At 40.9% G+C, this 14,525-nt stretch overlaps 1 protein-coding gene across 1 annotated transcript in view; it reads right to left on the reverse strand.

Annotated features, from left to right (window-relative positions):
• Nucleotides 1-360: 360 nt before the first annotated feature.
• The window catches only part of LOC310987838 (neuronal cell adhesion molecule-like), a 91,678-nt gene continuing 77,513 nt past the window's right edge, over nucleotides 361-14,525 (reverse strand). Inside the window, exons 20-30 of the mRNA XM_083974292.1 lie at nucleotides 14,266-14,336; nucleotides 13,825-14,050; nucleotides 13,571-13,686; nucleotides 12,581-12,785; nucleotides 12,022-12,144; nucleotides 11,417-11,593; nucleotides 8,968-9,087; nucleotides 6,798-6,959; nucleotides 5,941-6,072; nucleotides 5,463-5,541; nucleotides 361-2,497 (exon numbers count right to left, since the gene is read on the reverse strand). Of these exons, the coding sequence (XP_083830418.1) occupies nucleotides 2,251-2,497; nucleotides 5,463-5,541; nucleotides 5,941-6,072; nucleotides 6,798-6,959; nucleotides 8,968-9,087; nucleotides 11,417-11,593; nucleotides 12,022-12,144; nucleotides 12,581-12,785; nucleotides 13,571-13,686; nucleotides 13,825-14,050; nucleotides 14,266-14,336 (1,658 nt within the window). The 3' untranslated portion in view covers nucleotides 361-2,250. The remainder of the gene's footprint in view (nucleotides 2,498-5,462; nucleotides 5,542-5,940; nucleotides 6,073-6,797; nucleotides 6,960-8,967; nucleotides 9,088-11,416; nucleotides 11,594-12,021; nucleotides 12,145-12,580; nucleotides 12,786-13,570; nucleotides 13,687-13,824; nucleotides 14,051-14,265; nucleotides 14,337-14,525) is intronic.

Here is a 14,525-nt window from a genome sequence, read left to right on the forward strand (position 1 = left end):
TTCCTGAACTTTTACATACAATAACACACAATCATTTAATAAAACACAGAAAACAGCAATAATGACAATACATTTGTGTAGCAGAAATGAATCAATTATCATAGAATGAACCACCACCAGATGTACAGTATCATGTAAACCTTTGGAGTGGACCTGGCCCTCAGGTTAGGAACTGAACTATCAAATAATGTTTGGACTTGGACACACATACACACACCAACACACATACTATGAATGCGCTCAACGTTCTTTTTGTAGCACTGAGCGTACCTGAGTCACATGGTTTTAACAGAAGAGACTGAAAGATGAAATTAAAGCAGATAATTATTTATTCATTCATTATATTTCCAGTAGCTTGAATATCATACTTGCACTAAAAGGATAAACTTAAATAGAGACAAAGAAAGCATCTGTTAGTAGAAATCTCTTTCTTAAATACAAAACCCTTTGCAATACTGTCGGAAAAAGAGCATCATTTTGGCAGTATAATGGGACTGCGTAGAACCAATACAAATCAAAGTAATATCATCCTGTGCATCAATTTATATTGTCCCTACACCCTCTAGGTTGTTGTACAATACCAAAGTTATACAACTCGCTGACGAGCAAATCAGAAAACAATCAGAATCCAAATTCATATGCACTTCTCTGTGCAGTTGGTTACAGTACAATGTACACTGTGCACAGCAAGGAGAAAATGAATATAGATATTCTCTACAGTAATCTATATTTAATACAGTCCTATCAACAAGTTAAACAATATCATGCACAATATTGCCTCTCTGTCTGCCTCAGAGGCTGCTTGTCCCTGTACAGTCAATTAAAGTATTTACAAATTCAACAAATACACGTCCTTAAAAAAAAATAAAACTTGATGCAAGTTAAGAGAAAAGAAATCTTGATCCCATCCAAAGGCCCTCAAGTGTAGTTAGTACAAGTGAACTTTTTTTTTTCCTAATGGGAATTGAATTTTGTACCATATCTGCACACATGCATTGCACACGCACACACACAACCGATACTCAGATAATCATACATTCATACACTGCAGAAATACAATCAGGTACTGTACATACTGACTGCAGAGTTTGTGTACCAGAAATGGTTTTAAGATTTGAGCCCGATCCAGTGTGGCTGTAGGTTTTGCTTCTTGGAAGAATCAAAGCCAGTCCAGTGTCTCCAAGTCTTTAAAGAGAGAGATTTGAAAAAGGATGTGATGTATGAATTGAATGAATTGCTCCTCTCTCCACGGGGTCTTCTTCTCAAGCTTATGTTATCCATCCTGGGATATGACTTCTGCAGTCCAACTATTGTCTCTGTTCCAGTCACTGAACTCACTTCAGAATTGAGTTGTGGTTTTTTCTTTTGTTTTGAAGGAAAGGCACTACCTGCTGAAGGAGCACTGCAGGGACTGACACCAGAAGCTGTGATACCCTCAGAGTTTCCCCACCAGCCCTCAGATCAAGCTCAATAAGAGGATGTCACATGCAGGGCAAAGGTCATTTTGACATGCCATGCAGCATTTTCAGCTTCACTCCTCCATAGGTGCAGATGGATCATTCAACACAGTGGTGACAGATGAAGATGTGTCAATCAATGCAGCAAATCTAAGGCGTGCTGTGTGCACTGCTCCCAGAATTCAGTTTACAGATAGTTCATTTATATAGAAGTATATATACACTCACTGTACACGATCTGCATTGTGCATTGTAAATGCATGTTGGAAATACATGAATTAATTACATTATTAAATACAGATTCCTGTACAAGCCTCTGTGTTGGAAAGAAATACATGGGATAATAATGATTTAGTGTAGACACTGATTACTATTTGAACATAGTAGATAATATAATAACTGATAACAAAAACAAGTATAGTTCAGACGAGCACTGCATAGTCCTGGTACAGCAAGAATGCAATACTAGTTAATATCAAAGTGTTAATTTATATAATATATAATATGGATTTAGGTAATATTGGGTGTTTCATGCACTGTTATTAACTGGTTGTGCTATTTCCTATATAATGAGCTATGTATGGGGTTTCCACACCACTCCATAGAGAGAGAAGATTTCCAAGTGAAAACAGAAATGCCTTTGCTGAGTCGTGGGTATTGAACGTGGCATGTGTGGCACCGGGGATGGACGTGTGATCATAAAGCCATGCAGTGTTGGGACAGAGAGATGTGGGGGATTGAGCAGTCAGTCAGTCAGTGCAGCGCCTCATGCTGGTCTGCGAGGACTGATCAGCTACACAAAAGAGTTCAAGGAGTTCATGGCGTTAATAGGAGACGGGGCCTCTGAGCTCTCGTGGCCCTCAGCAGTGTCCCTGCTGGCGCTCTTTCCGCTATACTGGCCGATAAACGAGCCATCCTCGTTGAACTGTCCGTCTCCTCCTTCCCCGTAGTCAACTAAACTGTCGTCACTGTCTTCTCTCTTAACTGTCCCATTAGACGGTGTGCGGCTCCCTTTTAACGGTTTATGGTCCTCATTGTCACTGAAGGAGAAAATAACATGCGGGTGTTACAGGTGAGATGATGTGACAGATGCAACAAGGAGATTAGTGGTTTACTTTTTTTAGATGGAGCACCAAACAGCCAATGGTTACTTTTACAGTACCACCATCTGCTGTGAGTTCAGAAGGTCACGAGAAAGTTTTTTTTTCCATGTTGAAAGTAAGTTGACTTTTTTTTTTTTTTAACTAAACCCAGCAGCTTTCATTAGTATTCAACAGTGAACACTTCTGCCCACTGCACAGGAAGCAAATTTGAATTTGGCTTGCTCCATGTCTAAAAAACTGCAGCTATGAATGATTAGTTGGTTTCCATCAGGCAACAGGGGAATAAAGCTCAAGCAATCATACCCTGTTCAAATTCCCCCTGAAACCAAAAAAAATGAGGTGGTAAATGTGTTGTTTGACAAAAGCATTGCTCCCCTCCCCCGACCACCCAAAGACAGAGGTTGTGATGGAAAACAGAAAAAATCCACAGCGATGGCATGAGTACGTAACACTTGGAAAGCAAAAGTTTTCAGCCAGACATCCCCCAAAGCAAGCATGATAATAATCACAAATTGGCAAAATGCATGGAATAATCTGCAAAGAAAGTTTTCTTTGGATATCAGATAGACAACATTCCACATCCATGAGTTGAATATCAATGGGATAAGATCAAAAAGCCATCATGATGCTGGGATATTCTTATAAATTATAATCAAATATGCAAAAGCATTTTCAGGAACGAAAAAGGACAGTAAAAACTGACTTGAGAAGATTTCTCTATGCACCGTACATGATGAAGGCTTTATGACCAAATATTAAACTTGATGACAGCTGTGAAAACCTGGGATGTGTATACAGCGGGCATTTTTCTCCACAGTGACCCAACTATCCGCTTAACCCTGCTTGCATGCTAGGCTTGCAGAATGATGACCCTCACACCCCCCCTCACACACCACCGTCACCCTTACCTTTCCTGAGACCTACACCCCTGGGTTCGGATGAGGAGATCCAGCTGATATCCCACACAACACAACAGTCACTCCTAGACATGATTGCACTATGCACACACTTTAAAAAGAAGTTGTATATAAGCGTGGCACTCGGACGGGTACATGTAGAGTCTGAACTGACAGTATGCTCTCCTGCAGTCACACAAGAACAGCTCAGTTGAGTTGAGTTATGCCTTTATTGACATACTTTAAGGTTCCAGCTGAGCCTAATGAAACAGCATGGATATCACTTTTACTCTCACAAAGGCACTATAATATTTGTACACTTTGCCTTGTGATTTATTGTCTACTGTGTTCTCTGATGTTTTCTGTGGTGTAATAGGCTCTTCTTCATAACTTCCAAGACTATAAGTTTAACGATTCTACAGTTTTCTTATTGGCATAAAATCCCATGAAAAGACAAAAAAAAACAATGAATTAATTATGCTCACATACAGTGTCATACATTTCATTCCCTTGTCGCATAGAGCTCCATTATTGTTCTAAATCTGCTAATAACATATGGCTAAACGGTTTAGCCTTATTGTAAACCCAAAACATTGTGCAGGGAAACATGCTCCCTCATTATGGACACTGTGGTCTATTTCTAGTCCCTCCTTCATCATTCTGCTGCTTTAAATGTGTAACAAGTGTAACATATCACCTGCGGAAAACAGCCCCCAATAAATGCATATACACCCTTTTATTACAAAAAGCTACAGCATCCAGCTGTGATAGGAAAATGTTCTGCTTTTAAAACACAAAAGTATTTTGTTTTTAATGTTCTTAAAGATTTAAATCTTTGTTACAAGAACTGAAAGAGAATTACTCATTGTAGATTTTGGTCTTTTCACAGAATTTCTTTGACAATAAAAAAGTAGAATTCTCCAGACTCATCCTTTAAGATGATTTCTTCTGACCTGTTATTAACAGCATTAATTAGCTCTTGCATACTCTGTGATGTCTGCTTCTCTCAAACATGCTGATAATTTCATAGTAGATCCATATGCATCTATATATTGTATATCTATATATATGACCAGTAATTCCATTCAACACATTATTGCCTAGAGCAGATTTTTTCAGATCTTCACACCATGCACATCACATATTATATATATATATATATATAGACTGTATATATCGATATGTATTTATCACAGCAGAAAATCCATAGAATAGATTTATGTATACATAATACAAAAAGGAATATAAAATATAAAAGCAAGACATCTTATAAATCGACTTATATAAAAACAATATTCAAAAATGCTAGCTATACAGAAGTAAAGTGCTTCATTTTTCTTTATTCTGCGTGCGATTGGAGAAGCAGCCTAAAAAGAGGATGCCAACAAGCATAGCTTGATAACTGCTGGAAGTGAGCAGGAATGATCGCTTCAATGATTTTCAATCCTCTGGGTGTCAGTAGCAATACACTAGGCAAAGTGTTAATACTATATACTTTACACACAATGTATTATGAGTAGCTTATTAGTTGAAATGGGATTTGACGATTGGGATCATTTTTTTTGTGTGTGATGAAGATGAATCTAGCTTATTTTTTTCCTGACTGTCTGTTTTGAAGTTTTAGAACACCCAACCCCCCAAATCCCTTGAACCTGAAGAATCCTGCTTCTCAAATGACACCACAATGTCATATCAAGTACATAAAATACAGAGTCCAACATAAGTAGCATCCAGGACGTCCCAAAACCCAGGAGAGAAAAACAAAATCTTGTGCTTCACGGTGGTAGAGGTTGAAATGTGAGGGGGCACTTCTTCTTGTTTTGAATTTCTGTTACTGGTGATCCTGGATCATTTATTGGTCAGCTGTAAGGGTTGAGAGGAGGGAGGGAGTGCAGAGCTCCAGCCCTGCCAGAGAGAGGAGATCTGGGCACAAATCAGGGACGGGGCAAGGGTTGATGGGTAAAATTGGCTCTGGGGACTCCAGAGGCCGGAGCACTTTCTCTCACCTGTATTCCCCAAAAGTGCAGTCGTCTTCTTTCATGGGCTGGAACTCTGGGTCTGTGTGTGCGTCCTCCTTCTCTTTGACTGGTGGGAGAAGAGGAGAGAATTTAAACAATGCGGCTTATGAAGCAGAGAAACCTGTGAGGGTATACACTCTTTTCTTGCAACTTGAGTGTTCTGTTTTACTAACAAAATTTAGAAATGTACTTTTCATATATTGTCTAAAAAAGTTCCCTGTTTTAATGGAAAACATTTTTTCCATAGATTTTCTGTGATAGCAAGTAATAACAATAATCATTTTGTGGTAGACAATAAAGACATTATCTTTACACGGAGAAACCTTTCATGCGTTTATGGTGAGAATAAAAAATGTCAATAAAACACAGAACAATATCGTAATGTAATTGACCACCGGCAAATAAAGAAATAAAGAGTGGGTTTATATATGAGTGTGCCTATGATGGTCTCTGTCTGACTGCTCACCTGGGTATTTCCCTCCTTTATTCCTCTGGATGAAGCAGATAATGAGGAGGATGAGGATCAGCAGGGCGATGGCACACATGAGGCCAATGAACCATCCCTGAGTGGCGATGTCCACCTGTCTGCTCGCCACAGCTGGCCAGAGGAAGAGGAGGGGAACACTTCATTTAGGACTGCACTTTATTTTCTCCATTTTAAAGGAAAGACCAAGGATCTATGATCCATAATTATGTGTTAAAACAAAGATATAACATGTAATAAGTTAGCGTTTAATGTGTTTTAGCATTGTCCTAGCTCAAGTTAGAGATTTCAGTTTACGAGTGGACCATGACTGCTTATGGTTACAAATACGGGTTAGATTTAGGTTTGACCCAAATACAACTTTTATGTTAGACAAGTTAGAAATCTCTTAGATCGAGTTAATGGTGACTTGAAGTCATTGAAACCACATTAGTGCTGAATGTAGATCAATCTTTGTCTCACAGCCGCACACAAAGACTGCCACGGACACACAGAAACACAGACATACACACAATTACTGTACACACAAACGGGTAGGTTTACGGGGTTATATTAGGTTGGATATTATAGCACTAAACATATAGTATTTCACCTTTATATTAGAGTGAAATCCAATTTTCTAATTACCAAATCTACAAGACTGACTTGGTTATGCCGACATTAGGTAAACCAAACAATCATGCACGCTGTATCTACATCACTACAGTACAGTACATGCCTTGCATATGGAGCAAACCCATGCTTGACTGGGCTCAACAACACAAACTAATACACACTCTACACACGACACAGTGCAAGGCCAGGCCGAGGTGGAGGCGACCGCCCAGGAACTGCCTCACCTGGTACCGTAACCACTAGCTCCTCAGAGTGGTGGAGCGGCTGGTCCTGGTGCCCTTTGGCCACCAGACGCACCCTATAGGCAAGGCCCCCCTTTAAGCCCTTCAGCATAACGTTCTGAGAGCCGTTCACAAGCTTTTTCTGCCATTCCTCTTCCCCTTCACCTGCAGGAAGGACGGTCATGAAGAGAGGTTTGATGGAACGAGCACAACTTCAAAAGAGCCACAGAGGTCAGCACATCACTAGCTGGTTGATTAAAGAAGCATCTACAAGGATGAGATTACACTACGGCCTATGCTAACTGTTTTAACTTACTTTAACAGCTCAATCATTAATTTAATCTATATGAATGAGTTATTACAGAGGCCTTGGGAGCACAACGAACTATAATTTCACTCACTTCACAGCACATGTGTAGGATTTAGAAAAAAACGTAGGAACCTGCAACCAATTACAGAAATGTTACACCTCAAAAAGTTTCATAAGTCTCAATCGGGTAATAAAAACTAAATTACTGTTCCCTTGAAACAGGGCAGTTGTGTTCAGTGTTAAATTGTTGTTTTCTCTGTTTGTTTTGAGTAATACCACACAACATGGTTTTTAATGTCAGTCCATTACTTTGGTCCAGACTGAAATCATATCATCATATCCACAGGATGGACTGAAACAGAGGATAATTCCTACTGCTGTCAGTTATCATCTTCCCTGGTGGTTTTTAGTGAAATGTCTTTCCATCTAACTCCACTGTCAGATCCAAACCTCAATTAATCCAAAACTTTATCGACAATCCCAATAGCATCAGTTGTACTTTGTGTTTTTAGAAAATTTTTGCATGCTAGACTAGGATGGTGCAAATATATAACACCTGTTAACAAGTTAGCATGGTCATTGTGGCTGTTATTACAGCCTCACAGAGTCATGGCAGTTACAGCCTACACTTGTTTTCTGAACGCTGCACATGTGTTGTCAAATGGCTGACGCTGTTTTCATCATTTGGTCTGTTTGCATGTGTTCTCTTAAAGGTACATTGTGTAAGAATTACTCCCATCTAGCGTTGCGGTTGTAGATCGCAAGCAACTCAGTCATATTTTTCATGCTGCATTCACGTGAAATCGGTTAGATGGCAGACGGACGACAGCCGCTGCACGTAACGGCTTAAACAAGCCTCTATGTAAACAAGTGGTCCGTCAGCACGAGGCAAAACAATACACGTGACAATATGTTGTCATGGTGATGTGGTATTGTTTACCTGACCCACGTTTTACCGGCTTTCTCTCCACTTCTGTGACTAAAATGACATCTGGTTTGACGGCTGTTTTTCCGACAGTCCTCACAGTCCTCACTGCGTTACCGTGGTGACTTTTCACAGACGTCACCTCGACCCGAGCCGACAGCTCCGATGTCTCCGCTGAGTTTCCGTGGTTTCCTACCGTCACGCTGCCACTGAACGTAAAAACATGGCGACACCACATGGCAGCAGCACCGAGCTTACCCGCTCCATGGAGATATGAATGATATGAACGGCTCATTCAGAGCTGAAAGGAACACTTCACTTGTTGATGGGGGGGAGTACTGGTTAATGAAAAACAGACTTTTGAATGAAATAATCGATTTTCGTGAATAGATAACAGGAGAAGTTACACAATGTACCTTTAAGTGACACAGGGTTGCGCTCTCAGGGCCGCTCATCATAACGTGTGGAAGAGCTAAATGTGAAAAAGGTCTGACTAATGATATTTTCTACACAACTGGGATCTATGACCATGATATCTCCCTAATCTAATTCATTAGCAGTAGGTGTGAGAGAGCCATACTACAACAACATGGTGCTTGTCATCCTCACTGCAGGTGGATAAAAACAATGGAGAGCCCCTCCAGTCAAAATCAATTGGCATAGCCGGAATGGTCGTGCTGCTTTTTGTGAAGTTTCTCTACATTAACTCCAGCAAAGATTATCACGGGGAAATGCGCGCAACTCTAGTCAATAACAGCACTGGGTAATTAGCAATCCAATCACAGGCAGCCTTGTTTATCACATCTGGGTCCACGTTGGCAGAAGCCAGCAGCGATATGACTGCCAATATTTCTATTCACCTGCACAAGCCAATAATGAAGTAGGGATCTCTTGCCACCTATGTGTAGAGCTAACACAAACAAAGACGCGTTGCTTACTGTTTTGCACTATGTATTCTACATAAATGTTTTTTCCCGGGCCCCAGTACTCCCAACTGATCAGGGCCCCGTCCTCTCCGACCGAGGAGCTAACGTTCCCAAACGGACTCACGGGCCGCGCTGAGTACACAAGAGAGAAGACAACCATCAAGATATACTGTAGGTCTGTTGATCAAAGGACAATCCAATGACTGGCACTTAAAGGGATAGTTCACCCAAAATTCAAATTTCACTCATTATCTACTCACCCTCATGTCGACTAAGAGCTGTGAGAATTTTCAGAGTCCTCCGTTCCTTCTCTGAGTTACGGGGGGGGTCCGCGCAGCAGTATTTGTCCATATAATGGTTGTCAATGGATACCAACTTTTTTTGTCCAAAAAGACACACCAAAAAACATCTGAATACCTCCATAGTGCTCGTCTGTAATGTCCCTCTTGTATTGAAGCCCTGACATGAGAAATTGTACCGCTGGTCAGTGCAAATCACAGGAAGAGCAGTGAACCGAGACACTGGGAGCTTCCGCTACAAACAAGCTTAAAATATTTAAATTATTTAATTTTTTCGGAACAATTTCTCATGTCGGGGCTTCAATACAAGAGGGACATTACAGACGAGCAGTATGGAGGTATTTGGATGTTTTTTGGTGTGTCTTTTTGGACGAAGAAAGTTGGTATCCATTCACAACCATTATATGGACAAATACTGCTGCGCGGACCCCCCCGTAACTCAGAGAAGGAACGGAGGACTCTGAAAATTCTCACAGCTCTTAGTCGACATGAGAGTGAGTAGATAATGAGTGAAATTTGAATTTTGGGTGAACTATCCCTTTAAATGCTTTCATTTCATTATAGTCTCTGAATCTAGACAATCACAGCCTTGTACTATAACAATGTCAAGTCAGGAGGAACCATGAGATGGGATGAGAGGTTTGAGGATTTCCTGTATACTACTGTCAGTATAGAGGGGTAAAGATTGCATAACACACAAGACACACACAAAACACTTTCCACAGACAGGGACACGACAAACACTGAAGTCATGATACACACTGCACACAGATCACTGGCACGCCAAGCAAAGCCTCGCCATGCAGCGGGAAGCAGCACCAGAAAACACGGAAGAAATGAGAGGAGGTCAAAGTTGCCAGAGGCGCTTACAATAAAAAATGTAGCCAAGTGCTTTGAAAAGACTTGTGTAACTTTATCACATGACATTATAAAGGCACACATCACACGGCATCTTTATCTAACGTGGCTTTGAACTTCTCCAGCTTTGAACTGCACTGGAGCGTTTTGGTGGGCAGCAGAATTTAAAAGAGGTAGGGGGGGAAATTCATGCTCGTGGTGGGTTTCTGAAGCCGCAGTTTGAACACAGAGAAACAACAGGACGGGTGAGACATTCAGCTGGTCATGCTGTGTCATGCAAGAGTGAATGCAATGTAAAGTGATCGGTCTGAGGTTTCATAACAGCATGGGTCACCGTTTACAGCAATGTAACTGGATCACACGCATGTTCTACACTACAGGAACATGTGTGTGATCACTGGATGGAATAACTAAGTACAGTATGACATGTTTGTAAAATATCCAAAAATAAACTCAAAGTGCTGTGGAATGATGTGCATTAAACTATACATTGAACATTTCACATACACAAGTATAACATTACATTATTAACAATCTGATGATTACGATCACAGCTAACATTTTCATCAATTCTTTTTCCATTCTTCCACTAAATTGTCTTGTCTAGAAAATGTCAGAAAATTGCTTGTTGTCTGTCTGCTGACTATTTCCAAAGACCAACATGGCCGATATAAAAGATAAAAGGGGTTTCTGAGTTGTTGTCATCTTGTCAATTGGTTTTTTCGACTAATTTATAAATGAAGTGGTGGTTTCTGCACTACTTTACAGAGGACACTCACCATCAGAACACCATGCTTTACAACAAACTGCATTCTGGGGTCTGGGGTCAGTTTGTCAATGTGAACAATACTAAATCAAGACAGAGGGGCAGTTGTGTGTGATTACAACACAAGCCACAACTCTCCTCTATAAGACCACACTTGATTTGTGTAATGTTTTGACCATCTGGCCTCCATTAGGTCTTACCATAATGTTTTTAATTTGATCTTTTTTTATAAGAAATGAGAATGTGAAAAGCCAACTCTTCCAAAAAATATTAATCTTTTGACTTTTTAACCATCCTGATGAAGGTCAGATGGATGAAAACACTGAGTAAAGTATGGTGAACTGAAGAGCTCTGTGATTAACTTTAATTTTTTTTGGCTGGACTTGGACTTAAAAAGTTTGGATCTTGCCATCTTGAAAAAAACAACAAAAAAACACATTTATCACCTTACAGTAAATATAAGTGTATGTTTCCAGCTGCAGAAACAAGAATACTGTTTCCATCAGCTTCTTTTAGTCGTCTACTTGTGTTGACTTACCTTCATCCATGATGGTGGATGCTTCCTGAGTAATGGCTGGACCTTCTCCCTCGCTTGTTTTCGCGTTCAAATAAAACTTGTAGCGTGTGTTGTACTTGAGGTTGGGCAAAGTGACTGAGGTCTCATTGGCCAGCAGGGCCAGCTGCTCCTCTGGGCCCAGCTCATTGGAGTTATTGACTACAGGGCGGAGGGAGGTCGGGTGACAAGAAAAAAACGGGATGGAAGGGGGGTGGAAGTAGTAAAGGTAAGTTGAATGGAAGGGGAGGAGGGGGTCGTAGATGGGGGTCGAGTGTCAACATGACAAAGGTGGAAATGAAAGCATTTGAAGCACGGAGGTGTGGGGTTCAGAAGGTGTAGAAGGTGGGAGTGACAAAAGTTGACTTGTTAATTTGTGTTGTAATTTAAGCAAAATGACTTGTTTGAAAAGATTTTAGACTATTCTCGTTATTCCTATCTGTCTCATTATCCGACTTTGAACAGAATGGCAGTACAGGACATGGAGAAGAATGACAAAACTACAAACTACATGACAGAAGGTGACATTTAACGCTGGGCTCACTGAGGCCTGAAGCTACTGTAGGATTCATTACTTTAAAAAGCCTCACCTGGCTGATACTTGAGGGTGTAGCCAGTGATGCGTCCGTTCCGCTCGTGAGGAGGACTCCACTGAAGGGTTAAAGAGTCTGTGTTTGAGTTGGTGGCCACCAGAGAAGTCGGCATCCCAGGCGCTGTGGAGGGAAAAAAAACACAAGATCATGAAAGCAAAGCTACTGTAGGGTAACATCATAATAATAATTATCTGAATCAATGACTGTGGAGGATTTTCAACCTTCACATAATAAAGTATAATGAAGTGAAAGCTGCAACACCCACACACTGAGCCATTCAACTTTTATTTTCATATATCTTTAATGGTTTGCAGTGGGAGTATTTCATTTATTGATCAAATGCATTTTAAACTGAATCCACCTCGTATTTAAAGATAACATGAGCTGTCATAAGATGCTGCGGCTGTGTTAAAATGTAACCTTCTTATTAAACAGTGAAGGAAGGTCGGCTTTGTGATTTTCACCATAGACGGAAAAAATAATTATCATTTTGAAATTCCTTTACAATTCATAACAGCAGACAGGTTAAAAAGAGAGAGTGCATGTCTTCTCTTACCTCCCTCAGGCGTCTCAAACTTCTGGGTGGGGCTTGGAGGACCTTCTCCTTTGCCATTAAAAACTCGGACATTAAAGGAGTAGAGACTGAAGGGGTGCAGGCCGGGCAGCAGGCCGCGGCTGTGGTTGCCACTGAAGGTCAGGATCAGCTTCTCCATGTGGTTGGGGTTGTGTTTGTGGAGGCTGCGCTCTCTCCAGTAGTACACCTACAAGATGCAGTTCAATTGTAGTGAGCATGGCTGTGTCTGGTGGCAAGGCAAGGTATCTTTATTTATATAGCGCATTTCATACCAAGGCAAATGCTTTACATAAAGACAAAACTTTTTTTTTTTTAAAGAACAGCATAAAAACAAAAAACATAAAGCAAAACAAAAGCAGGAGCAAAGAAGAATAAAAAAGCAAAATAAAAGAAAATAGATAAAGTTTAAAGTTATTAAAAAGAGCTCAGCTATAAGCACATGAAAATAGAAATGTTTTTAACCTGGATTTAAAAGTGCTTGGGGCTGATCTCAGTTCTGCTGGAAGTTTGCTCCAGTTGTGAGCAGCATAACAGCTAAATGCTGCTTCACCATGTCTGGTTTGAACTCTGAGCTCCACTATCTGACCTGAGTCAGTAGATCTCAGAGCTCTACTGGGTTTATACTCTACTAACATGTCATTCATGTATTCTGGACCTAAATCATTCAGTGATTTGTAGACCAGGAGCAGAACTTTAAAATCTATTCTGTAGCTGACTGGGAGCCAATGTAAGGTCTTCAGAACTGGGGTGATGTGATCTGATCTCTTTGTTCTGGTTAAAACTTGAGCTGCAGCTGTTTGGTATTTTTTGGGGGAGTCCAGTCAGAAGACCATTAAAGTAGTCGAGTCTATTGGAGATGACTATTGAGCATGAATCAGCTTCTCTTGATCTGTTTGGGGCATAAAACCCTTAAAACCCTGCTGGTGGGATTGTTGCACATGGCACATTGCACGTCGACCCTTAATACTGGACCTTGTATCCTTTGAGATGTCCCCGGATCACTCTGGGAGGCACCGGCTCCCAGTGCACCTCCACCAGGGTGCTGTTCAGCGGCACAACGTGGACAATTTTTGGAGCTTCTGCAGGCACTATACAACAGACAGGGGACACAACAAGAGTTAAATCTAACAGCCAAAACACTGAGTAAAATGTTACATGTCAGACAGCCAAATGCATCAACTCAGGCTCTCGCACACAGTCCAAAAGAGTCCGTCGGCCTAACTCACAGTCCTCTCCAGAGTAGCCGTGGGCAATAGCGGGCTCGGGTCCAGCTCCGTGGTCGTTCACAGCCTGAACTTTCAGCTCATATGGAACAAATGTGGGCGTTCCAGAAACAACAAACTTGGAGTTGTTGGCCACGGTCACTGATGTCCAGTCGCTTTCCATTCCCTTCTGCCTCCACATTACTCTATAATGAAGCCCTGGAGCGTTGGACTGGAAGCCTGTCAGCGGCTGCAGAAAAGAAAGTTTTCAGTGTTTTCAACTCAATTTTCAACAGAAAACTTAAAGAGTTTTAAATCATGTAATTTATGATTGTGTTGGCAGATTAGAAAGTAGAAATTTTTGAAAAGAACAAAGGAAAGTAGTAGTAGTAGTAGGAGAAGTAGTCCCTGGACACCAGTAAATGCCTCAGGATTACAATGGATAGCCCTGTACAACTTTATTACCTTCCATGAAATTACAAGATTGTCACGTTCTGTTCCAAATCCCTGCACACCTGCTGGGTTCTCATCTGGAGCTGGAAGAATTATTAATACAGACAAAATGAAACATTATCCAACAGAAAACCCTTCCAACCTTTCTCTGAGGCTCATTTCAACATATTCACTTGTTTCTGAAATGAAGCGTCCATCTTATATTAAAGGGATAGTTCACCCAAAATTCAAATTTCACTCATTATCTACTCACCCTCATGTCGGCTAAGAGC

This window comes from Trachurus trachurus, assembly GCF_905171665.1.
Source record: "Trachurus trachurus genome assembly, chromosome: 6".
Taxonomy (NCBI): domain Eukaryota; kingdom Metazoa; phylum Chordata; class Actinopteri; order Carangiformes; family Carangidae; genus Trachurus; species Trachurus trachurus.